At 55.3% G+C, this 24,883-nt stretch overlaps 9 protein-coding genes across 10 annotated transcripts; 3 read left to right on the forward strand and 6 right to left on the reverse strand.

Moving 5' to 3' along the window:
- Positions 1–3,600: 3,600 nt before the first annotated feature.
- Positions 3,601–4,389, forward strand: IUM83_19191 (putative PpiC-type peptidyl-prolyl cis-trans isomerase; the record flags this gene model as incomplete). The annotated part of the gene is made up of 1 exon (XM_067944234.1): positions 3,601–4,389. One exon carries the CDS (start codon positions 3,601–3,603, stop codon positions 4,387–4,389), a length of 789 nt encoding a protein of 262 aa, XP_067787622.1.
- A 960-nt stretch (positions 4,390–5,349) lies between these two features.
- On the reverse strand, positions 5,350–6,729 carry IUM83_19192 (Acyltransferase family; the record flags this gene model as incomplete). Of its 2 annotated transcripts, none has more annotated exons than XM_067944236.1 (1): positions 5,350–6,729. In XM_067944236.1, one exon carries the CDS (start codon positions 6,727–6,729, stop codon positions 5,350–5,352), a length of 1,380 nt encoding a protein of 459 aa, XP_067787606.1. The 2 variants fall into 2 exon arrangements, with proteins under 2 accessions (XP_067787606.1, XP_067787605.1); XM_067944235.1 differs by having other exon boundaries at positions 5,350–6,288.
- Positions 6,730–7,986: 1,257 nt separating this feature from the next.
- On the forward strand, positions 7,987–8,496 carry IUM83_19193 (putative PpiC-type peptidyl-prolyl cis-trans isomerase; the record flags this gene model as incomplete). Its single annotated transcript, XM_067944237.1, has 2 exons — positions 7,987–8,337; positions 8,407–8,496. 2 exons carry the CDS (start codon positions 7,987–7,989, stop codon positions 8,494–8,496), a joined length of 441 nt encoding a protein of 146 aa, XP_067787607.1.
- A 2,054-nt stretch (positions 8,497–10,550) lies between these two features.
- On the reverse strand, positions 10,551–11,761 carry IUM83_19195 (Carbohydrate-binding protein; the record flags this gene model as incomplete). Its single annotated transcript, XM_067944238.1, has 2 exons — positions 10,551–10,986; positions 11,121–11,761. 2 exons carry the CDS (start codon positions 11,759–11,761, stop codon positions 10,551–10,553), a joined length of 1,077 nt encoding a protein of 358 aa, XP_067787621.1.
- Positions 11,762–12,461: 700 nt separating this feature from the next.
- IUM83_19196 (RxLR-like protein) lies at positions 12,462–13,610 on the reverse strand (the record flags this gene model as incomplete). Its single annotated transcript, XM_067944239.1, has 1 exon — positions 12,462–13,610. One exon carries the CDS (start codon positions 13,608–13,610, stop codon positions 12,462–12,464), a length of 1,149 nt encoding a protein of 382 aa, XP_067787604.1.
- Positions 13,611–14,954: 1,344 nt separating this feature from the next.
- IUM83_19197 (Expansin protein 3) lies at positions 14,955–15,632 on the reverse strand (the record flags this gene model as incomplete). Its single annotated transcript, XM_067944240.1, has 1 exon — positions 14,955–15,632. The coding sequence occupies one exon, from the start codon at positions 15,630–15,632 to the stop codon at positions 14,955–14,957; it is 678 nt and encodes a 225-aa protein (XP_067787620.1).
- Positions 15,633–18,277: 2,645 nt separating this feature from the next.
- IUM83_19198 (Eukaryotic peptide chain release factor GTP-binding subunit) lies at positions 18,278–18,769 on the forward strand (the record flags this gene model as incomplete). Its single annotated transcript, XM_067944241.1, has 2 exons — positions 18,278–18,554; positions 18,678–18,769. 2 exons carry the CDS (start codon positions 18,278–18,280, stop codon positions 18,767–18,769), a joined length of 369 nt encoding a protein of 122 aa, XP_067787610.1.
- A 525-nt stretch (positions 18,770–19,294) lies between these two features.
- On the reverse strand, positions 19,295–20,200 carry IUM83_19199 (putative carbohydrate-binding protein; the record flags this gene model as incomplete). The annotated part of the gene is made up of 2 exons (XM_067944242.1): positions 19,295–19,792; positions 19,922–20,200. 2 exons carry the CDS (start codon positions 20,198–20,200, stop codon positions 19,295–19,297), a joined length of 777 nt encoding a protein of 258 aa, XP_067787623.1.
- A 2,832-nt stretch (positions 20,201–23,032) lies between these two features.
- IUM83_19200 (Carbohydrate-binding protein) lies at positions 23,033–23,947 on the reverse strand (the record flags this gene model as incomplete). The annotated part of the gene is made up of 1 exon (XM_067944243.1): positions 23,033–23,947. One exon carries the CDS (start codon positions 23,945–23,947, stop codon positions 23,033–23,035), a length of 915 nt encoding a protein of 304 aa, XP_067787600.1.
- Between the last annotated feature and the right edge of the window lie 936 nt (positions 23,948–24,883).

The following is a 24,883-nucleotide window of genomic DNA, read 5'->3' on the forward strand; positions in this document are numbered from 1 at the left end:
GAGTCATCGCCCAGAATCAGAACACAAGCCAACACATCCAGCAACTCAACGACCAGTACGAACCTTCGGAGATCAGCACAAGGACGTCTGGGTCTATGTCTTCAAACTTGACGTGCGCCCGAAGAGTCCGGTTGGCGCGCGTCAGCCGCTTCACTTGCTCTTGAAGGTCTTCATTTCGGCGCTGGAGGCGAGTCGACGACGCCACGGCAGCCTTGAACGCCGTCTGCTCGCGAGTGAGCTGGACAGCCAGACGCTTGCACTCGTCGTCAGCAGCTCTAACGCGGTTCTCCAAGCGGGCGGCAGTCTCGGTGTGCGCATCCACGGCTCCACGAAGACCCTCCATCTCCTGGAGGTAGTGAGCCTCCAAGACCCGCAGACGCTTGACCTCTTTCTTGGAGTGCTCGAGCTCTGCGCGCGCTTGCTTGAGGAACACCATGGTGTTCTCGTTCCTGAATGACTCCTTCATCGCCGAGTTTTCGGCGACAGCACACGCAGCTTCAGCGGAGTGCAACTGGCCTCGCATCACAGCCAAGTCCAAATTGATGTCATCGTGGACTCCCATGTTGGGCTGAGCCGCCGCCACCACGTCTTCCAGCGATCGAGCAGCAGCCAAGCGAGAGCCCACGTGGCGGTCCCCACGAATGTTGGGACCCTGGTGCAGGGTGACATTGAGACGGCCGATGAGATCCAGCCGAGGACCCAACACGGCGATCACGCGCTCCGACGCCTCAGCACTGGCTTCCATGACCATTTGTTCGAGAGATTCACGCGACACCGTGACCAGCGAGTCATCGGTGATGGAACAGCCAGCTTCAGCACTCGAAGTAGAACGCCGAGCAACTAGCAGCGACGACTGGATCGCAACCGAGTCGCCGGCAGCATTACCAACGGGCACATCAACCAGAGAAGTGTCCGGAATGATAAGGGACGAAGGCAATAACCGTGAAGGTAAGCAAAAGCAGCTCAAGATCAAGGTACCAGTCAACGAAGACGTACCGAAGGAGCAGCAGGAGAGGTGGCCAGTGACGCGGACGACTCAGCGGAAGCTTCCAGCGAAGCTTGGCTCGGCGTATCGCCACCAGCGAGTGAGCTCAACTCCGGAGATGACAGGACAACCTGGGAAGCAGACGCACAAAGCCGCCAAGCATCAGCATCTCACGTGAAGCTGACAGAAAGCGAGAAGACGGCAGGAAACTCACCGTGGCCGAACTGGCCGTCGACTCAGCAACGCTCTCATCCTCGGACACCGCCGACCGCGAGGGAGCAGGAGCAGCAGGCGAACTACCAGCACCAAGCGAGCTTCCTCGACCTGGCGAAGACTGACCAAGATACCAAGATCCCGGTTAGCAGTGAAGACGGCGAGAGAACAAGAGAAGACGGCTTACCTGGAGCGAAGACCGAGACACACCGAGAGCCCTGAGCGCCGCGTTCACGGCGGACTGGACAGCGCGTGAAGAACCGACCATAGCGCAGGAGCACCCCGACGCTCACCAGCACGCGGCTCGCATCACCGTGGGGGCAGTTGTGGTATCGGGAAATGAAGCCGAAGCCAAAACCCAAAGGCGAGACAAGGGGCGAAGAAGACTCGAGGCGCCGGCGCCAACTGGCAAGTCGCAACCCATCGCCAGTCATTGGACCACACGCCCCGGTCGCTGATTGGCCTAAATTGGTCGGTGACGATGACTCGTCGACGGTCCCAAGTCAAGCGTGGTCGGTTGCAGCTCGCTAAGTACGGTGCGAACCTACTGGCAAGATCCGAATCTATGAGGATCTATGAGTCCTCGGCGCCTGTCCCCAGTCGTCGGTGGCATTTCAGCGGCCGTTTGAGTCGTCGGTAACGCCGCCACGTCGCAGAGAAAGCGCCGAAGAGTCGTGAGTTACAACTGGCGGTCCAAAAACGGACGCGTTTATACTTGATATTTGTATTGATCGATAGGAAACGTAAGAGAAGACAAGATAAGCCTTTGGGCAACAATAACAGAATAGCTTTTCCTCCCAACCACGCAAGGGCGACACCGGTGCCTGCAGCGAACGACCTGCAGCTCAAGGTAAACCTGATAGGTAGGATTATGACTGTCGGTGGGCACATCTACTAGTGTAGCGTGTGTTCATCCCTGGCAGGGCCAAGTTAGTGACCGGTGTATTGGTAGCGACGAGTCGTCGCCAGGAACTGGAGGAGCGAGAGCGAACTCTATTTCTTCCCGCCGGAGTATAGCTCCGGTACCCTCGTATCACGCCGTAAAAGGCCGGGACCCTTCCTTCTGAGGGCCTGCGAGGTATATTTTGTGTGTGAGAGCGTACTAGCCTTTGCTCGTGGCTAGTGACGCTGAGCCTTCCGTCGGTCGACTAGCTGAAGCTCGGTGCACAGAGGAAACACCAACCCGGTGCAAGGGAAAGTTCCTGGTCCTTCAGGTTCTAACCCTAACAAGCCCATTGAGTCTTCGGTGACTTGGTGGGTGTTGTTGGTGGGGAAAGTGTGCCAATATATAATTTAGCGCGTGTTCCTACATGACACAATTCTCTACCAAGTTTGTGCAACCCAAAATTCTCTTCAAGAATTAATAGATGGCCGAAAAACAGATATGAAAAAAATTGTCGCCTCACATGACGCGCTATATGTGCGGTTGATGTCTGGTGTCACTACATTATTGGAAGAGCGCGCAGCTCATGCTGGTGTTCCGACTTGTAATAGCATTGCAGACTCGATTATGAAACGGATAGAAGAAGCCCGTTGTTTGGAGTTATTACGTTCTAATCAGCCAGCGGTCAGTAATAGTGAACAACGTGAGACCTTGGGAGGTGATCCAGGGGCAACAGAGCAGCCTGCTAGTGTGAGGATTGAAGGCGATTCTTCGTATACTGTACATCATGGAGGAGGCAACATGCATTTGTTCCCTGAGGACATGAAATTACCAAGTGGCACTGCAGAGCAAGCGTGGGTATACTGGTGCTGCGGTGACGCAGCCGAAAGGCTTCCTCCTTTTCGGCGGATTGAACCAAATGACTTGGTGGATCGTAACCAGCGCAAGAAACTCTGTGAGCTGAAGTTTCTGATGAGAAAAATTGAGCTACGAGCCCTGTGCCTTGGTCTATCGACGGCTAATTTGTCATTTGTAGAGGCTGCCGATGTGTTCCAGCACTGCAAAAGCGCAATCGAACTCCCACTCGAGACGTCGAACAACAGAAAACGTCGACGAGGCGGGCCACAGTAGCAAGCATATTGCGAAAGCAGGCGAAAACAGCTAGACTCGCCCAAATAGAAGCCTCCAGTGAGCGTCAGTGACTCACTCCTTCATGCACATTGGTTGTTCTTCTTCTTTGTACTTTGATTTTGATTAAATACATGTATTACAGTTTTCACCCATCTGCGTCGTGGGGACTGAAATCCTTGAGGAACCAATTCACCAACGGCCGTCCTGTAAAATCGAACAGCCGTCCGGTAAATTCCGCCCAAGAGTAAATGCAATTCGAGCTGTCACCTTCGCGCAACCTCTCCCTCCTTCACCTTCCCGCAACACCATCCCAAAGTTCAAGCTCCAGACGTCACTATTTCGGAATCTTCCCCTTGACACTCAAGCCAAGCCAAGTCACCCCCCGTTCATGGCGCCCAAGCTGCTGGCGTTCGTGACGACGCTGCTGCTGCTGTGCGTGGCGGCCGCCGCGTCCTCCCCCGCCCCCATCAAGGCGCACGCCAGCCACATCCTCGTGGACACGGAGGCCGAGGCGGACGCGCTGAACGCGCAGCTGAGCGAGGCGTCCAACCTGTTCCTGACGTTCGCGCAGCTGGCCAAGGCGCACAGCAAGTGCCCGTCCAGCCGCAAGGGCGGCGACCTCGGCACGTTCGGGCGCGGCCAGATGGTGCCGGCCTTCGACCAGGTGGCCTTCGAGGGCGAGATTGGTGTGGTGCACAAGGTGCAGACGCAGTTCGGCTGGCACCTCGTGCTGGTCTCGCGCCGCCTGGACGGCACGGAGGAGCCCGACAAGTTCCGCGGCCTCAAGGAGACGCTGCTCAAGGTCATGCCCTTCCTGGGGCCCATCATCCTCATCGGGATCATGGCGCTGGGCGCCCGTGGGGCCAAGGGCGGCCCGCGCGCGCACGCGTTCCACATCCTGGTCAAGTCGGAGGCCGAGGCCGACCAGCTCTTCAAGGAGATCGACGCCGCGGAGGACAAGAAGGCCAAGCTGGCCGAGCTCGCCCCCAAGCACAGCACGTGCCCGTCCGGCAAGAAGGGCGGAGACCTCGGCATGTTCGGCCGCGGGGAGATGGTCCCGCAGTTCGACAAGGTCGTGTTCGAGGGAGAGGTGGGCCAGCTCGCCAAGGTGCAGACCCAGTTCGGCTGGCACGTGCTGCTCTGCGTCGAGCGTCTCGGCGACAAGAAGTCCAAGTAGGCTGCATGACACGGGACGAGCGAGGGACGGAGTCCATGTGTGGCGTGACGCTTATTTGCAATGATGTATCCAACTTGAAGCAGTAGCCTTGTTAATACACTCGGTCGACATGTCAGCCGGCTCTCTTTCTTTGGTGGGGTGAGGTTTGCATTGTTTCATGACACGCTTATCAAAACCACTGACATCAGCTACTGCTTCTAATTTCGTGAAGACGAGGGAAACGATGAAAGCGATGAGAATGAGAACGCTAAGCGATCCACGCATCTTGATGGGTGCATTTGTCGAGCGATACATCAAAAGAAAAAAAAATCGCTTTAAAAAATTGTTCCTTTAACCCGGTAATACGTGGCGTTTGGGAAGGATTTTGGAAGGTAGTGAAGTGGCCGCTGCTGCGGAATTGCCAGATCTTGGCATTGCGATGTAAGATGCTTTTTGAAAGTTTCACTCACTATACAGGCGATGCTGCTGGACGCGCGAATCGCTACATAAGTGGGAAAGCTACAGAGGCAGAGACTCCGACAGACCGTGAGCTGAAAGTGGTGAAGCTGTCGGACAAGGAGACCTTGGCAACCTCAACGCCCGACTTTCGCAGTTAGTCGGGCCAACTCCACCGTCAAACCAACTGATAAAAAGCTCCCGGTAGCAACTTTCCTTCTCTCGGAGTAGACAGCAACCCTCTCGATGATCTGTAAGTATCGGAGGGACGGGCATTTTCTTGATCGTTAGCTACAGTAGACTAAACGACTGTAATGTACCTCACCTTACAACGAAAATAAAAACGAAACAACTTCCTCGCCGCAGCAAATCCTCACCCACCTAGATTTCGCTCTTCGATGGAATCCGCAGCCATGCTGATGAAGGTGGTTCAGTATGCTAGATTCGGTAGCTAAACCTGCGTTTGACTTCAGTGCAGCACCATTCCACTTCGTAGTACACTGAAAAATGAAAGACGTCCAACATTTATACCCTCTCAGTGCCAGCGTGTTGCTTTTTGACCTTCAAACGCGCGAATCGTACTAGGCTCCCCGAATCGCTCCTCTCTCGAGCTGCAAGGAAACGAGAGATGCGTTGCGCCGCCAACTGCGACGGATACTCGACCAGCCAGTAGCTCACGGTAGCAAGGGCCACGATGAGAAACAACCGGGCAAACAAGCGGTCGAAGTAGTTCGACTGGTGGCTGATCGAAGGATTCATCACTACGAAAGTGTGGAGCAGATAGATCGAGAAACTGATCTTGCCCCAGAACCGAAGCACGTTCCATTCGAGCATTGCGGACACACAGGACGGTTGCATGACTTCGATTACGATAATTGAGACCATGTACACGCCGGTGAAAGGAAACCCACTTGGAGGAGGCGCAGGATTCGCCATGACCCAGGTGAAAATCAAACCTCGGAAGATCACGCTCAGCATCAACGCGATGATCAAAGCTTCTGCCGCTCGTAGAAGTACCAGGTGCCACAAGCGGAACTGGAAGCCCGTTTTCTTGATCAACAAGTCCAGCTTGACAAACACCACGGCACCAAGGGAACCGAGCACGAACGTGTGGAGGTGGTGGTTAAGCGACTCATGGCTGTTGCGAATCACTGTCCAGCCTTGATACACGGTCCACGAAAACAGAGGGACCGCCGCCACCCACCAGAAGCGCCCCATTTTGAGTACAGTCAACACGAACATCGGAATGATGAAATAGTACGAAATCTCCAGGGGCAGCGTCCAGAACACATGATAGCGCTGCGAAAACTCGAACGTGAGCATTTTGAACAGGCTAACCTCGCTAGGGTCTGCGACTATAAAGTAGCGTTGTTGGTTTTCAGGCGACAACCGAGACAGCACGAACGCCGTGATGGCGAACAACGGGTACACGCGGAAGAACCGTTTTTGGAAGTAGTCGGCCAGCGCGAACACCCACGCACGAGTACCGGCACCTTGGGCCAGCAGCTTCATGCTCTTCTTCATGAACAACCACGTCAGCAGGAATGCTGATAGGATGAAGAACGCGTCGACGGCCACGGATCCAAGGTGCAGCTCAGGCACGAACTCGCCCGAGTGCTGAACCACCACCAGCATAGCTGCGAGGCCTCGAATTCCATCAAGGAACAAAATCTTAGTGGGAGTGGCCTGCAACGGCGAGGAGTTTGCTACCGGGAGCTTTATGTCGGACGATTCGACGCTGGAGTTGGTCTGCCCGACGATGAACGTCTGGTATTCAGAGTCCGACGACGACATCAAGGTCTCCTCGTCCGACGTTTCCACCACTTTCAGCTTCACAGTTTCTGTCGGGGCCTCCGCCTCTGTAACTTTGCCGCTCGGTGTGGCATTGCGCACGTCCAGCACCATCGTGCTGTGTAGTGAGACTTCCAAACAGCACCGCACTCTCCAATGCCACAAAATCTTTGGGGTCCGACAACCTCGAGCCTTTCAAAATCTTTCCCAAAGGTCACAAGGATGATGACAAGCAATAGACGACGCCTCCTTCGCCACTTGAAATTACTCGTCTTCTTGTTTTTCTTCGTGTGTCAATCTAATTCATATGAAGTACGATGCTAACGCTTCCATCGCTTACGCATCCTCATCTTCATCACTTTCATCATTTTGCTCGTCTCCACCACTGAGGCTGCCTTTATCGAGGTCTGACTCTTCTCCATCACAAGAGTTCTCGTATTGAATATCCCAAGCCGCTGCTACCTCGTAATATGAAGCAGTTGAGGGATTTTAATCTCACGTACCGAACGGGAGCGAGATGATCTAGCTTGCATACCGCAGAATTAGAGGTCAGTATACCGCGTTTCCACTCCTTGGCACTTCTAATAGACTTAAAGCTTTCTATCACACCGTGGAATGCCAACTTCGTCTCTAGCGGATTTTCAGCGCTCTATCGATAGGTTTCTTGTTGAACTGAGCAAACTTGCTAATATATGAGTCATATAATATATGACTATGTCGTATAATATGACCGAAGTGCTGTGGGAACAATCACCTCCCGAAGTTATTGAACGCTAGCATCTTCAATAGTGCGTCCAGGTCAGATTCATAGCTCACAGGATGATACCCATGAGGAATAGAACCATTCATATAGGGGTTTGCCAAACGGACGCGCAGTCGATGTACTTTAGTAAGCATTTCGCTAGCAAATTATCTACATTCATTAAGGCGGCTGAAAGTGGTGCAACATGTGTTCTGTCCCGCAGGGCAGAATGGGGTCGTTCCCAGAAATATTACCCTGTTACACTGCAATTTCCCCCGACCACGAAACGAAAATGAATGTCTACCTTGAAAGTCGCCGGGTTTTCTCACAGTCCAGAATAAAATTGAAGGCTTTTGCGTCGACATGGGCTACCGCCTCAACACCGCGCGGAATTTGGTGAACTCGACTTCGCCGCTGTCGATTTCATCTTGCGTGGGCGTAGTCTGAGGGTATTTCTCTGTTTTTCAGGGAAACGTGAAAATTTTCACGTTTCTAGTTGATCAAGTAGACCCATCCCTGCTGCATCGGCCACAAAATGGTGTGTCTCACACTACATATTATTTTGAAAAGCCGCCAAAATGTCCGCGAAAAAGATACCAAAGCTGACTAACCAACTGGAAGTTACGCCGATGAGTCTCAAGCGGATGTACGCGGCGCTGCTGGCGATGGCTCTGGCCATTGCCGTGATGAGTGTGATGGACTTGGGCCCAACGTCTGTGATGGCGGCGGAGAAGCCGACGGCGAGTGCCAGCCACATCCTGGTGCCGACCGAGGAGGAGTGTGACGAGATCCTGACGGAGCTGGATGCGGCCGACGATCTGGAGGCCGCGTTCTCTCGGCTGGCCAAAGCGCGCAGCAAGTGTCCGTCCAGCCGCAAAGGAGGGGATCTGGGGTCGTTCGGTCGCGGCCAGATGGTGCCCGAGTTCGACAAGGTGGCCTTCGAGAAGCCAGTGGGGGACGTCCACAAAGTCAAGACGCAGGTAGAATACAGTATGAGACAGTAGTTGAGGCGATAGGTATTGATGACTGACTGTGGGTGCGTGTTGCAGTTCGGGTGGCACCTGGTGCTGATCACAGACCGTTCGGGGATGGGCGACGACGCGCTCGATGGCTTGGACGACATGGATCGAGATCTATGAGGACGGAGTGTTGGTGCCGACAAGCGCGAGTGAGTTGCAGCGCGATGTGGATGGGTCTCATTTGCTGTCAGCAGAACAAAACACGAGAAAATAAACGAAAGCTAGCTGGTGGGGGCGAAAACAAAACAATTTTGGTTTGTTTCATAATCTCTGGAATGAGAAATCCCTAGGTCGCTCGGCATTTCCACACGTGAAAATAATGCAACTTCACCGGTGTACATGTATCCGCGATCGACTTAAGCTCGACAGCAATGGACAAGATAGAGGAGTTCCATTGGAGGACTTTGGTAACTTATTTGTATTTGTATTTGTTGCGGTTAAGGCTACTACGCCCGAGGCGCGCTTTTAGTCGCTAACTTAATCGGCACAATGAACGCGAGCTACGTCACATAGCAACAGACGGGCTGAACGACGATTGGAGCTATCAAAAGAAAGTCGATACTTGCATTGAAGTTGCTAATTCATTTGTTTCCTCGTTGCAAATGTTAATTTATCTTGTAGTGCCCATGAAATACGCCACTAATACGAAAATGAAGCTTATTTTATGAAGAAAAGCCCGTTAATTTTTTTAGGTCTGTGCACTAGATTGAATGGTGAGCTTGGCCAACATTGTGCACTGTAATGATCATTTTTCGAAGTGTTGACGCATGGTAGAGATTCCCAACACTGCCAACTCGCCGAATTGGGTTAGTTAGTGCTCGCTTAGTTGCGCCTGCTACGAACATTGCACTTGGTAGTTGGAGCAGGTGTCTGGGCGCTAGCGAACTGCTGGTATGTGTCGACGCATTGACCAGCAGTGAGTGAGTACGTGCCTTTGATAACGTCAGAGTTCACTGAGGTCACTGCCACGTTCACCGCGTCGAGATTTGCACCCGTCGAACTCGTGGCAACGAAATAATATGCACCGTCCATCATGGTTGCGGTTTGGTCGTTGATACTGACGCTCTGGACACCCACAATGCTGTTCGTGGGTTGCACTGCAGTCCAGTAGCCGTTGCTGCCGTCCTTTAGGCAGATTTTGACGGTGTCTGGATTTGGGCAGTCCACGAACTGCCAGCGAATTTTCAGGCGGCTCGGGTCTGATCCTGTGACGGTCTTGAAGACGGTCGGTGAGAGGTCCAAGTCGCCATATTTGCATTCCGGGCAACGATCAACAATTTGGACGATGGCAGATGCAGTCGGGTTGGTACAACTAGGGTCAACGCAGGAGACTTGAGCGCAGCGGCCACAATTCGCCAAGTTATTCCACTGCACATCGTTCAGCGCGGCATAGTTGGTTGGCGCGATGCTGTTGGCAGACATCAAGTTGCAGTTCCCGCTGCTAACTTGTGTGAGAGTGTAGGCGGTGCCATCACCTTGGAAGTATTCAGCTGACGTGATCGCCGCCGCGGTGGCAGACAGAGTGAGCAGAGCGCGGAAGCTGGACGTGCTGATCATGGGTTTCGAGCTCTTCGCTTTCGCTGTTGAATTCGAATTGAGGAATGGACACTCGACCTGTTCGAGCTGACCGTGGCGAAGGTATGGTGGGTGTCAGCTTTCCCAACATTGACCAGCATCAGAAGAGATCAGGCAGCAACGTTTGCTCAGATCCCCATAAGAATCCTTATCGGTGCCTGCACTCCAATTTCAGCCATCCCATCTACAAAAAGACTCCTGAAGCGTGAACTTTCGTTGGATTTGAGTGGGCGCTCTCCGGAATTAGAGACGACTTCACCACTATCCCATACGCCTGACCACACGGGGTTGTGTACGTTGGAATTTGTTGCCCCTAGAAAGATTTTCTTTGAACTCTTCTCGCGTTAAATGCGCCGTGCTGGAAATATCGCCATGGGATCATGCACCGAAGATAAAAGCTCTTGGTGGGGCACTTCCGTTCATCCGATCCTGTTTCAACGCTAGAAATTCGGCGAGGTCCCTTCTGAAATGACTGTTACGATGCACTTGTGCTTCTTTTTTTTGCGTTCTCGAGCAATACTGCAGTTTGTGCGGGATTGAGTTTATCCGAAAAACTACACAAAAAAACTCTGCCTAATTCACTCATACAACGTTTATTACTACGTGAACAAACTGTGATCCGAACAAACTACGAGCAACTCCGATTCAAACGATGTTGTCACTTGTCGACCGAGCATGTGCCAAACAGTTAGTCGCGACGGCTTCTCACGCGGCACTTCGGCGAACTTGTAGTAGGAGTCGAAGTTGCGGGAGTCGCAGTAGTAGATGTAGGCGTGGCCGTGGTTGATACTGGCGTTGCAGTTGTCGACACTGGCGCTGCAGTTGTTGACACTGGCGTCGAAGTAGTAGATATCGGCGCAGCCGTGGTGGACACTGGGGCGGCAGTCGTCGATACGGGGGTGGCAGTGGTGCTGGTCGGAGCAGTGGTGGTTTCCTGCGTGTACGAAGCATCTTCCGCAGCGCTGCTGCCCTGCGTTTGTGAAGCCGCAGTGGATGCCGGAGTCGTTGAGGTAGACGTAGAAGTGGATGAAGTCGCTGTGGGTGTTGCCGTTGTCGATGCCGGCGCCGAGGTGGTCGTCGATGTCGACGTTGAAGTCGAGGTCTGGCTGGTCTGGCTGCTCGTCTGACTGCTGCTGCTAGCGGTGAACTGCTTGTTGGTGTCCACGCACTCGCCGGCTGTGAGCGAGTAGGTGCCTTCAACCGTCTCGCCCTCGATGGACGTGATCGACACCTTGACCGAGGTGAGATCGACCTCGCTGGTGCTCGTGATGAGGTAGTAGTAGGCGCTGTCCACCATGGTGGTCGACTCGCCGTTGATCGTCACGGTCTCCACACCCACCAGGGTATTGGTAGGCTGCACCGCCACGTAGTAGCCGTTGCTGCCGGTCTTGAGGCACACCTCGATGGTGCCCGGATTGGGGCAGTCGACGAATCTCCAGCGGATCGTCAGTCGACTCGGGTCCGAGCCCGTGATGTTCTTGAACACCGTCGGGGACAGGTCCAGGTCGCCGGAGCTGCACTCCGGACAGCGGTCCAAGATCTGCACGATGGCGGTGGCACTTTGGTCGGTGCACTGGTCGTCGACACATGACACCTCGGCGCACCGGCCGCAGTTGGCCAGGTCGTCCCATTGGTCGTTGTTCAGCGCTGCGTAGTTGGTGGAGGCTGTGGGGATGGCCGACATGAAGTTGCAATTGCCGTCGCTCACGTCGCCCAGCGTGTAGCTGGTACCGTCGCCTTCGTAGTACTCGGCCGACGTTGCGGCGACGAAAGTGACGACACCCAGAGCTGCTAGCGAACGGAAGACCATGGTCGAAGACTGTCGGGTCGAATTGGAAAGTGGGCAGCTCCCGACACCGGCCTCTCTCCAGACCGGAGGGGTCCCCGGTAGAGTGCGCCCAGGATATCCGACGCAGCAACGGCTGGCCAGGTGAACTGCCGCGCTGCCCCACGCATTTGGCAGGACTGCTCTTCAGGTATCCGCGGCCGAAGTGCCGAGCACCTCGCGCGCCCAGTTCTTGGCTGACAGCTGGGGGCGCTCGAAGGTTTCATGCCTGAACACCGTCGGCTTGACGGATGATTCGCAGTGCCGAGTGCTGAGTGATCCGACGCACATGTGGCTAGTGCGGCGTCGGTGCCAGCGAAACTGATAGCGACGGGGTCCTGCTCACCAAGAGTCTCGGTGCGACTTTGCTTTGCCTCGAAAAGCATCAAAGCAAAGCTCCAACGCCGCAGATGGCGATGCTCCGAGCACTGGGCGCATTGCTATAATAGAGACGAAGAGCGCATGCCTTCGCAGCTCGACAGCTGGGACCGTCGTCAGTCTCAGTTGGCATCGTCTGGTCAGTCAGGTCAACTGCAGCTCGAAGCAGCGGCAGGGAGGAGAGGCACGTTGTGAGAAAGCTAGCTTTTGCGGGGACTAGAGTCTACTGTATTAGATAGAGCCCCTCCAAACGGACGAGGACGACGACGCAACGCTAGACAAGAACAGACGAATGCACGCGAACAAATTAGTTGCGCTGGCGACGGGTTCGCACCTTGCACTTGGTCGTGTCGCCGGACTGCGTCGGAGCGTTCGTAGTTTCGGAGGCCGGTGTCTCGGGAGTCGATTCCTGGGGAGCCGGGGTAGATTCTTGGGTGGACGGAGTCTCCGGGGTCGATTCCTGGGTGGCAGGAGTCGATTCCGGGGTCGAGGTGATCGGGGCCGTGGTGGTGGCAGCCGACGAGGCGTCGTTCTCCGTGCTGCCAGTGGCCTGCGAGCTCTGGTCGTACTGGTTGGAGCCGTTCGACTGCGAGCTCTGGTCACCGTTGTTGCTGCCGAACGTCTGCGTCGGAGCGGTAGTCGTCGGCGTGGCGTTCGTTGCAGCCGGCGTCTCCGTGGCAGGTTCAGGAGCGGTAGTGGACGTCTCCGGGGCGGTCGTCGCAGTCGACGGGGCGTCCGTCGCGGGCGACTGCTGCTGGGAGGTGTCGCCGCCACTGCTACTGGCGAACTGCTTGTTGGTGTCGGTGCAGTTGCCAGCCGAGAGCGAGTACGAGCCCGAGATCACTTCGCCGTTAATCGACGTGACCGCAACCTTCACGGCCGACAGATCCGTGTTCGACGTGGTCGAGATGTAGTAGTAGGCGCCGTCCAACATGGTCGTGGCCCCGCCATTCACCGTGACGCTCTTGACGCCCACCACGCTGTTGGTCGGCTGCACGGCAACCCAGTTAGGGTTGCTACCCCCCTTCAGACACACCTGCAGGGTGCCCGGGTTGGGGCAGTCCACGAAGCGCCACCGCACCTTGAGGCGGTTGGGGTCCAAGCCCGTGATCTCCTTGTACACGGTCGGGGACAGGTCCAGCGCGCCGTGCGCGCACTCGGGACAGCGGTCGAGGACCTGCACCACGGCCTTCTTGTTCTTGACAGTGCACTTATCGTCGATGCAGGACACCTCAATGCAACGTCCGCAGTTGCCGAGACTGTCCCATTGCGCCTGGTTGAGCGCGACGTAGTTGTTGGAGGCCGTCGGGATGGCCGACATGAAGTTGCAATTGCCGCTGCCAACCTGTCCGAGCGTGTAGCTCGTGCCGTCGCCCTCGAAATACTCGTCCGCGGCGGCGGCGAGCGTTGCAACGGCGCCGATCAGAGCTGCTGTGAATCGGAGAGCTGCGACCATGGTTGAATTGATCTATAGCTGAATGGTCTCAGTCGGCGGATTACTTGCTAGGTAGAATGGAAAGTGAGCGGCCCAACTCGAAACTCGGTGGACCAGGCGCGAGCAGGACTCACCTGACAGCAGGCACGAACAGCCAGAGGGAGCTTGCGGGACAAGATCTGCGTGATGTGCGCCAGACGGACAGCGAGCTCCTGGTTCACGAGCAGCACAATCGGCCGATGCGTCATCGCGTTTTTGGGCTTAGCGGCGGCTTCAACGTTGTTGGCCTTGCGTTGGGGAGCACGACCTAGCCAGCGCCGCCGAGCATGTGTATGGATGCATGCATGGATATCGACGCCGACTTGCCACGGCCAACGCCTTTGCCGTGGTAAGCGGACGCAGCGGAGCTCGCTGCGCGTTTAACTCGCACCAGCTTCGGTGAAACCACGTGGAGTGTCGAGCCTCCAGCGTCTGCTCCGGTCGATCAGCTCGTATGGAGCCACCTGGACGGACACAAGCAGCGGGAACCCCAGTTGACGCGTGATTCATGCTGGAAGTGGGCGGACCAAGCTGTAGGAGCTTGGCGCTTGATCACCGCAAGACGCGCGCAAATGGTGGCGACCGTCCAGCTGGTTCCGCGCATCGTGCGGTTGTGGTCATGTCGGTCAAGCAGTGGGACGCCCAGGCTGAAGTTCAGTACAGTACACAGTTCTCGCGCGCGGTGTTGGCTCGAGCCTCGAGGCTCGGGCGCCTGGATACGAGCGCCCAGCTTCTCGCGAGGAAGGCAGATGGCGGCCCAGGGCGAAAAGGATGGCGGGCATGACATCCTGCAGCTGGCGGATGTGGGCAGGTGTTGTTTGGTCTCGCCACCAAGCTGTGTCCACGCAGGAGTCGGTTCCTCGCTCGAGTGACCTCCTCGAGACGGCGTCGACAACTTGTCCGGCTCGCAGCTGAACGACATACACTGCGCTCGCCATTGCACACGACCAACGCTGGAGAATTCTTGAGTTAGCTGGCGAATGAGCATTTGGCTATTATGGTGAGGCTGTCGTCAACATGGTGGCCATCCCCATACCGTAGCAAAATCCACCTTTAGTTGACGGAATGAAAGACCGCAGATGTGCATCGAGAACGTCAGGACAGCAACTGGCAGCTTGAATCGAGCGTTTGGCACAGTATCAAGCCTTGATACTGGGTCAAACGCTGCGTGGATTCTACGTTTGCATACGAATGCAAAATTGTTTGAAGCGTGGTACGCTAGTCATCGGACAGTAAAACTGAAACGACTGATATTCACGTCATTAGTTCTAGACGAGGCCGTGCTCGTCTACAAGTAACTGCACTTCAAGCTCAATAATGTGTTCTTTAGAACTGTTGCTTCGTGTCGACGCACTGGCCGATGGACATGGAGTAGGTGCCCGAGACCATGTCGCCCTCCACGGAGGAGATGGTCACCTTGAGCTTGTTGAACGGCACCTCGTCGCGGCTCTGGATGTAGTAGAAGTAGGCGCCATCCAACAGCGTTGCCTTCTTGCCGTTGATCGCCACACTGCTGACGGCGATGCGCGCGTTCGTGGGCTGCACGGCGACCCACCACGGGTTGCTGCCCTGCTTGAGGCACACCTTGATGGTGCCCGGATTGGGGCAGTCCACGTACTTCCAGCCGATTTTGATGCGGCCCGGGTTGTAGCCCACGATCTTGGTGAGGGCGCTCGGGGACATGTCCAGGTCACCGTACTTGCACTCGGGACAGCGGTCCACGACCTGCAGGATGACGGCCGAGTTCTTGTTCTTGCACTTGCTGTCGATGCAGGTGGCCTCGATACACTGGCCGCAATGCTTCAGGCCGTCCCATTGGGCCTGGTTCACGGCGACGTAGTTGGTGGCCGCTTTGCTCCACGACGACATGAAGGCGCAGTTGCCCATGTTCACGCCATTGAGGTTGTACGGGGTGCCATCTCCCTGGAAGTAGGTCTGCTGGCCGGCGGAAGCGGCGGTGATGCCCAAGGCCAGAAGCGCGGAGTATTGCAGGACGCCCACCATCTTGTTGTTTGAAGTCGAATTGGAAAGTGAGAGTTCTCGAGCGGCGAGGCTTTCCGACCGAGGGCGACAAGATGGTCGGGTGGAAAGGAGGGCAGCCCTTCCCTGCCAGACCAGCTTAAGGAACGACCAGGGATGTGCCCCCGCGATGTTGCGCTGCGCGGACGCAGAGTGCACAAGATAAACGACATCCGTCGCCTTCGAACAGCCATTCCCAGGATGGTGAGTCAACCGGCGGTCCTTGGCAGGAACTTCTTCTTGTGAGCAGCATGCAAAGGACCATTTGTTCGCAGTTTTTTTTTTTTTTTTGGGGGGGGGGTTGGACTTGCTAATGATCGAACATGGAGCAGAACGAATCTCGCGCTGGGGCAGCGTCTGGTTGCATCGGCGCCAGCTAAAGGCCACATGGGGGTGGACTGAGCGCGGGCTTTTGAGATGGGCTCTGTTGGATGCAAGTGTCGTGCAGCGGGTTGTTACTTGTGCAATTGCCATGCTGCTTTCGCACGGCAAGCCCAGTCTGCAGCTGAAATCCATAACGCTTGCCGAGGAGGATACCGTGTAGAAAATCGAGTATTACCAGTGATGCTACATACATGTAGCTGCTGGGATAACAGAGGTGGTGGTGCGGAATCGCAAACTGCTGCTAAGCAGCAACGCTGTTGGATTATTGGCAGGACTGGTAAACAATATTAATTCTGAAATGCTTATGTCGAAGCTGTTTCCTGTACCGTACGTATCTACATCAATTTACTGTATCGCTTAGATTCGTGTGTACATGTATTAATAATACATGTAAGAATGTAGATGCGGCTTCAATACCTCCCGACGTGGCAAAGCAACGCAAGCAACAAAAATACTCGAGAATCGAGAATTGGGTAGTCTATTGAACCTTAGTTGTACTGTAAAACCTTTAACAGGCGATCCAGCTAAGAGGGGGACTTTTTGGGGGGAAACTAAAAAAAAACATTAAATGCGGAAATTGTCCTATTTCAATGAAATTTTAGTCGGAACATAACTAGAATTTCTAATGACGAATGAATCAAGCCCGGCTTTCGTAGCTGCACTGGTTGTGCCATGGCAAGGCATGCAAGCAGCATGCCGATACTAGCGCTGTTTGAAGCATTTGTAGGGATTTGGAGATATGAGACATTTGATAGTGGTACAGTCGGGATGCGTTGGAGGGGGGGATTTCTCAGTGGCGCAGAATTCCAAATGGAGGGGGGACGAGAAGACTCTGGTGGCGGGATCTATCCGCTCATTACCTGAGCCACAGAGACCGAGTGCAAGGACCGAAGGCGGTGCTTACTGCGCGCTCTCCCTGCCGAACTGCGCGATGGACAAATTGTTCTCACCCTCCCACGAGCCCACCGCCGTCTTGCCGTCCTTGTGGAGACGAAGCTACACATTGTGGAGAGATGGGGCAATACATACCGCTCTACCTCCTCGTTTTCCGAATTTAGACATGCATCGCATTCACACCAAGGGCAATCAGGCGGAGGCGCTGTTTTCGAGCGCTCATGCTAAGATGTGAGCTGCGTTCAAGTGAATAAAGACAGCATATTTATAGGTTTGAAATGTCGATCTATCTGATGATGCTAGTTTCACGACCTGAAAATAAAGACCGCAATTACTTGGCTCGACGATTTTCCCCATTTTGGGCCCTTTTTTCACTCTTATTTACTGGATCGCCTGTTCATAGTATCGCACACCAAAATCTTCAAGCGACTGGCCCATCCCTTTAATAGTACCCCCATTCCTTTAATAGTACCCGTCCCTTTAATAGTACCCCATCCCTTTAATAGTACCATCCCTTTAATAGTACCCCGTCCCTTTAATAGTACCCCGTCCCTTTAATAGTACCCCATCCCTTTAATAGTACCCCATCCCTTTAATAGTACCCCATCCCTGATTCAAATAATCAGAATTATCATGATTATCAGATGATCGTAGACATCTTAAGCAAAAATCAACTTTGGCGCTTAAAACAGGGTCTCACTGGTTTGGTTTGATCTCTCTCATTGTCAAATGTGAGTCGTGACAATCAAGCGCAAGTTCACCCTGGAAGAGGAGTTCAGACTACGCGTGGTTCAAGCCTCCAAGGAAAACATTGACGAGTGGAAAATGAGCGGCAACTTTTAGTTTGCTGGCTGAACATCGCGCGGCTGCATCTACCAACGACGATGTAGTTGTGGTAGCTAAAACTAGCAGCGGAGAGGCTGATCTCTAAGCAAGCGCATGCAGCTTTTAGGACTCTTCCTAAATCAACACGGCTCTCACTTGGCTACTATAGTGCCCCATCCCTTTAATAGTACCCCTCCCTTCAATAATACCCCACCCCAGCAGGGGGGTACTAACGTAGTGCCCCATGGGTCACTATTACAGGTTTTATAGCGTAATAGCCTCCTGAAATTTCCCAAGTCGTTTGAACAGCGATATCATAACTCCTTGAGGAACAAAATTCATGTACAGAAGGTACTCTCACTTCCGACACTGCCGATAACAAATGACCTCTATTGTTGTTGGCACTTTCAAATATTAGATTTAGTAGGTAATTTTCGCGCGCGCGCCAAAACCAATTCTGAACGACTCGTTCGGTACGAGGCGATAAGCACCATTCGAGTATTTGCGGCGACCAGCACAGTACAACCATGGGCAAGTGGATGACCAAAGACAACAAGCGAGAGCTTATTCGTAAGCATGCAGCCACACCAGCCATGACGCAGGCCCAGTTAGCCAAGTGGGCTAAAAAGGAGTTCCGCCTGCGTGATCCTTCTGCTCGAAACACAATTTCTGACATACTTCGAAACGCAGGCACCATCATGAAGGAGGCGTACGGCCAAGGCAAGCGCCGCAATCCCCTCAAGGTGAAGGCGCCTGCGTTCGAAAGAAGGCTAGAAGGCTGGATCGAAAAAGCCGAGCAGCGTGGTATGTGTCTAAATCGAAAGGTCATCACTCGGAAAGCTAAAAAGCTGCGCTTTGAGTGGGGGGGGGGGGGGGGGTGCTCGATGTGGGCTTGTCTGTGGGTTGAATGTCGGCATTCCTCAACAGGCATGAGCTTCGCTATCGTCCAAGACATGGAGAAGCGGGCTCAGCGAAGCCCGACGTCGTACGCCAAGGCCGCCATGCTCTCCACGAAGTGACAGACCTGTATGACCCTCAGGACATATACAACATGGACGAGACGGGTATTGCAGCACCCGATGCTGAGGACGAAGTCGTACAAACCGAGGACTGCGAGGAAGATGTAGTTGATGTCATGCTGGGCGTAGCATCGATTCAATTGTAGGTCGCTAACCTCACAACAATTTATATAGTGCACAAAACGTACTGAACAGATGGTGTCGGAAGTGGCGGTATATTCTGTACTCGGACACGAACTTGTACCGCGCTAGTAATTGTCAACGTAGCAACGCTTCACTGTCGATTTGCAGCCGTTGCAGTGTGTACATGTGCAACGTGGTCCGCCTTCACTTTGGCACATTTGCGTCGCTCCTATATGGTTTTGATTCTTGTTCTACTGTTACGACACTGCGCACGTTCCAACACTACACGTTCAACCACTACACGCACTGGGGATTAAACTTGCTGTTTCACGAATAAAAAAAACTGATGGAAGTCATAAGTTCTTCACACCAAGACTACGGGCCGAGGACAGGTCGACCGCCCTACAAGATGCCGAATGCCTGCCTCCGGTCTGAAGGAGTGTTCTGCACGTCAAAAGACTGCGCGCTTATCATTGACGGCGCCTCGAAGTCGCGGGCCTTCTGCTCCTGGATGTTCTTCCTTTTGACGACCACCACGACGACGATGAGAGCCACAAGGCCCACCGCTCCGACCGTAGACAACACAATGATCAACGGGTCGGTGCCGGCAGACGTCTCTCCAGACTTGGTGTTAGCCTTCTGGGCTTCGTCGCCGTTGGCTTGGCTGTCGGTTGTCTGCTGCTCGGTCGATGGAGCAGCCGTGGTCGCGGCCGGCACGCCGGCCTTCTGCTGAGCCTGCTGATGAGTGTAGTCATCGTCAGAGGTAGTTGGGGTGTCGTTGCCACTGGTTTTCGAGGTCTTGCCCGCCTTCGTCGGGGCCGTCGTGGCCTCAGGCTCCACCGTTCCCGAGACGTTGAAATGCTGATTGGCGGCATCGCTTCCGCTGGCAGTCTCCGAATCCTGAGTAACGGGAGATTTAGGAGCAGTGGTGGGCGTCGCAGTGGTAGACACAGGAACAGTAGTGGGTAAGCTCTCTTGCTGTTGGTACGACGGGGCAGCAGTGGCAGGAGAAGCAGTAGCAGGACGCACCGTGGTGGGTGAAGGCGCCTGCGTAGTAGAAACCGGCGTCTGAGTCGGTGTGGGCGTAGGTGACGGAGTCGGAGCTTGAGTGGGCGGGGCCGTCGTGGGGGCCTTCGTCGGAGCGGCAGTCGTTGGGGTCGGGTTGTTGTACGTCGGCGAGCTCTGCTGGGAAGTCTGCGAGGATCCGCCCGATGGGAACTGGTTGGAGCCTTCCGTGCACGAGTCGGCGGTGAGCGACACCGTGTCCTCGATCGAGTTGCCGTTCACGTCCGTCATGGAGATGGTCATGCTGCTCAGGTCGGTCTGGGTCTGACTGGCGCCGTCGAGCAGGTAGTAGTAGGCCGAGCCGAGCATGGTCGTGTCCTGGCCGTTGATCTGCAGGCTCTTGACGCCCGTGGCGAAGTTGGTGGGCTGCACCGCCGTCCAGTAATTGTTGCTGCCGCCCTTGAGGCAGTAGTTGACGTTGCCCGACACGGGGCAGTCCACGAACTTCCACTTGATGGTATACCGCGACGGCGTCGACCCCGTCAGAGAGGTGAACACTGTCGGCGACAGGTCCAGATCACCGTACGCGCACTCGGGGCAGCGGTCCAGAATCTGCACCACGATGGACTTGGACTGGTCCGCGCACCGCTTGTCAGCGCACGACACCTCGGCGCAGCGGCCGCAGTTCTGGAGACCGTCCCATTGCTTGTCATTCAGTGCGGCGTAGTCCGTCGTGGCGAAGTCCAGCGCCGACATCATGTTGCAATTGCCGGCACTCGTCTGACCCAATGTGTAGGAGGTGCCGTCACCGGTGAAGTACTCGTCGGCATCGGCCACCGCGAATGCAGTCGCCAACGAGAGAACAGTGAAGGCCTTCATGAATACTGTACTAGAGAAATTCCAAGTGAAGGTTCGATGGTCCGACGCCGACGCGAATGGAGCCTATCGTCCGTCCGAATGCCGAGTCTTGCAATTGCTCGACGGACGGCAAAAGCGTGAATGCTCTGCTCGGCTCTACCGAAAATCGAGGATAACTCGAAAGCCTCTCCGTACCGCTCGCAGATCACGACAGAGAGCAGGCAGAGCTGAACCTCTGTGCCTGTCTAAAGTGTGAGGAAGAGATCATACGGCGCCTGGATCCTCGGCTGGACAGGCCGCGCCCAGCTGGTGCCGCGGAGCCATCATGTCTGTCGACGGTCGGGACAGAAAGCGGTCCGCGCTGCTCCGTACCGAAAAAGTCTTCGCTCGAGGGTGCCTCCTTCCGCCCCGGAAGAGCATGAAACAGCGCCTCCATCCACTGGGGGCATGCATGCTCGAAACTGAAGTTCAGGGAACGATCCCCACATAACGCTCGCTTTCGGGGGCTAGAAACAATAGCAGCTACAGCACGTCGGTGGGGTCCTTCCCTGTTGAGTCGAGACACCAAGATTTACAGTATTTTCCCACGCGCGGCACATGCCGAGTCCATGCGCAGTCACGACTGTCCATGTGGTGTCCCCTTTCTTGGGGCACCCAGCACAGAACCGCCGACGCACTTCACATGCCAGTCCGAGCCTTTGCCGCAGGAGCTGCTCCTCGATCTCTTTCTCGCTTTTGGTAAAGACGTAGGGGAGGGACACGCAAGCAAGTCCGCCCCGCCCGCTTCGAACAGCTGGAGGTCGCCACTGCCGCTCGATTGACAAGATGGCCCGAGATGGAGCTCGAAGCAGTGTGGATAAAGCCGCACCCTTGCGGCTTTATTTCGTCCAGGGCTCTGTCGCGATTTGCTAGATAAAGCCGCAAGCAAATTCAAAAAGCCGAATAGAGCCGGCCCTATAAAGCCGAAGATAACTCCGCGAGATTGGCTATACAACGGTATACGAGAGGCTATACCTACTTGTATACTCGGCTAATTTGTGTGGGGTTTGTGTCGGAAAGTTCCTGCTCAGGTGAGCACCACAACACAACACAACCCCCCCTCAAGTTCCCGTCCAAATCAGTATACAGCCAGCCTACTCATACAACAAGCCTACCCTGGCACGATGGGGCGCCTCCAGGGCTATGAGCGGCAGCATTTCATTGAGACGGGCTTACCGAAGAAGGGCGACAGGCTCCAGCTTTGGTGCAAGCATTGTCATGCAGCTTACGGCGACGAACAAAGATCTGATCCTGCACCTGCGCCCAAGATCGTCACAGGGCGAAATACCAACTATGTGAGCCACCTCAAGCGTTGTGAGTACTTCCTTGAGGCAGTCACACTGCGCAAGGTTGCCCCTCCTCCCTTTGAATGTGTTACTCTTCACGAAGCGTTGATGCGCAGCGCCCTGCGGCCTATACCCAGACCCAATGTGGCGAGGACCCGACATCGGGGGGATGACGTCAGTGATAGTGTTTCGACGGCTGGAGTTTCCACGGCCAGCTCCGACAGCCCAATTAGGTACGATTTGTCCGGTAATGTCCGGATATTGGCCGCCACTTGCCCCACAAATAAAGCCGCGGCTTTATCGATAAAGCCGCGGCTAAATTATAAAGCCGATCGGCTAAAAAATCGATAAAGCCGAAAAGCCGAAAATAAAGCCGCGGCTTTATCCAACACTGCTCGAAGAGGACGCGCCCACAAGACGGCCCCATCGGAGTAGCATCCATCTGCTGGCGATGACAGGAAAAAAGTCAACTCTTGACAACGTCGCGTGCGAGTGGCTGGCTGGCAATGGGCAATGGGCAACGCCCAGCTACAGTTATCAGGTACAGGCAGCAATTTGTCGATGAAGTTCTTGAGTACCCTTGAAGGGGGCTAAATACATTGTGGGGGGATGCGATTCCGTTTACGGTTATGCGCTGTACCTGTAGGTAGCCCATGACACGGCATGCAAGCCAAATACCATTAGCACTACGAAACCTGGATTGGTAACCAAGGCCAAAGGGCACTCCTTGAAGGCTATTATTGATCCCAACTCAAGTCTGATACCCGCCAAGTTCGTTGTGACCGTTGCTCAACTCGTTCTTCCCGCTTTGGTAATGGCCACGTGACGAACATGTGTACTTCGTTTTGATGACACTTGGTGGTGCTACAATCCTCGAAAATGGTTGAACCATGCATTGACAAAGGATGACACTCAAGGTACGCTCTACACTATCTACATGTTGCTAGAAGCTTTACATAGGGCAGTCCTTGGGGCTCGAGGGGGCCTCCGTGGCGGGGGTGTTCTGGTCCTCGCTGCCGGCGACATCGGAGCCGTGCAGAGTGTCGTCGCTTCCCTGGGAGATCGGAGCGTCCTGCGAAGGGTTCTCGGCTTCGCCGCCCACGCTCGAAGATTCCGAGGTAGGCTGCACCGTCGGCTCGGGCGTCGAGTACTCGTTGTTGCCATCGCCGCTCGACTGCTGGTAGGGCGTCTGCGCGTCACTGCCCTGCTCAACGGGAGCAACCGTGGCAGGAACGTCCGGCGAGTCGGCCGAGTTCTCGCCACCGACACCCGACTGCTGAGTCTGGTCGTTGGAAGAGCCCTGCTGAGAGTTCTTGCCGCAGTCGAGCACGTCGATGTACGACGAATCCTCCGAGACTGGACCAGTGGTGGAAGGCGCCTCAGTCTCCGTCTGCTCCACTGGCGTCGGCGTGTACTCGACAGGTGCCGGCGTCTGCTGCTCCTGGGAGGGCGTGGACGTCGTGACCGTCGGGGTAGATGCAGGGACAGCGGGGGTGGACGCAGGGACAGCGGGGCTCTCCGTTTGGGTCACCGGGGCAGGCGTCTCCGGGGCAGGCGTCACCGGAGCAGGCGTCACGGGCACCTTGGGAGCCGCAGTCACCGGCACGGGCGTAGGCGCGGGAGCGGCAGGCTTAGGAGTGGTGGCCGGCACCGTAGTGTTGGTCTTCGGAGCTCCCGTCTTCGACGGAGGCGAGCCGCCCGCCTTGGGGAACTGCTTGGCGCCCTCCGTACACTTACCGGCACTCAGATTCAAGGTGTCCTTCATCGACACGCCGTTGATGTCCATCAGAGACACGGTCACCTTCGACAGGTCCGTCGACGACTTACCGGCGCCGTCGAGCAGGTAGTAGTACGCTCCGTCCAGCATCTTGGTAGCCTTGCCGTTGATCTGCAGACTCTTGATGCCGGTCGCCACGTTCGTCGGCTGAATGGCCGTCCAGAAGTTGTTACTGCCGCCCTTCAGGCAGTAGTTGACGTTGCCCGTCACGGGGCAGTCCACGAACTTCCACTTGATCGTGTAGCGCGATGGGTCCGACCCCGTCAGCGTCTTGAACACCGACGGCGACAGGTCCAAGTCGCCGTGCTTGCACTCAGGACAACGGTCCAGGATCTGCACCACAACGGGGGTGGTCGTGTCGGTGCACCGCTTGTCGTCGCAAGTCACCTCAGCGCAGCGACCGCAGTTCTGGAGCCCGTCCCACTGCTCGTTGTTCAGGGCGGCGTAGTCGGTGGTGGCGAAACTGAGCGACGACATCATGTTACAGTTTCCGTTGGTGGTGTCACTTAGCGTGTACGAGGTGCCGTCACCGGTGAAGTACTCGGAACTGGTGCCGTATTCGGCACTAGTGACGGCAAGCGTGGCAGCTGCTGCGAACAGCGCGAGCGATGTCGGCGACTTCATTGCTGTGAAGTTGGCAACTGGACAAGCGGGTCAATTGCGAAGTGGTCGATACGGAGCAAAAGCTGGAGTGAAGGACGTTCCGGAACGGGTGAGCGTGTTGCCCCCTCCCTATGCCTTTTGCTGTGCGCTCTCGGAGGTGAACTCGTCTAGCACCAGTGCCTTGTGACCCTCTGGGTATCGGGAATGGTAGGGTCGTATTACGTTTGCCGATTGCCGAATGTTGCCAAGTCCCCGTTTTTTGGTCCGCAAGCCGGTTACCACACATCGTATTACTGTACGGTGAACAAAGTCGGCGATGTGGCATTTATTGATGGGCACGAGTTCATCGGCGAAAATGCCTGCTTTTGGCGAAAAGTCGAAGGAAAGCACAAGTACCTGCGAGCCACTACATGGTTGTTGGCA

This window comes from Phytophthora cinnamomi, assembly GCF_018691715.1.
Source record: "Phytophthora cinnamomi strain GKB4 chromosome Unknown Contig59, whole genome shotgun sequence".
Classification (NCBI taxonomy): domain Eukaryota; phylum Oomycota; class Peronosporomycetes; order Peronosporales; family Peronosporaceae; genus Phytophthora; species Phytophthora cinnamomi.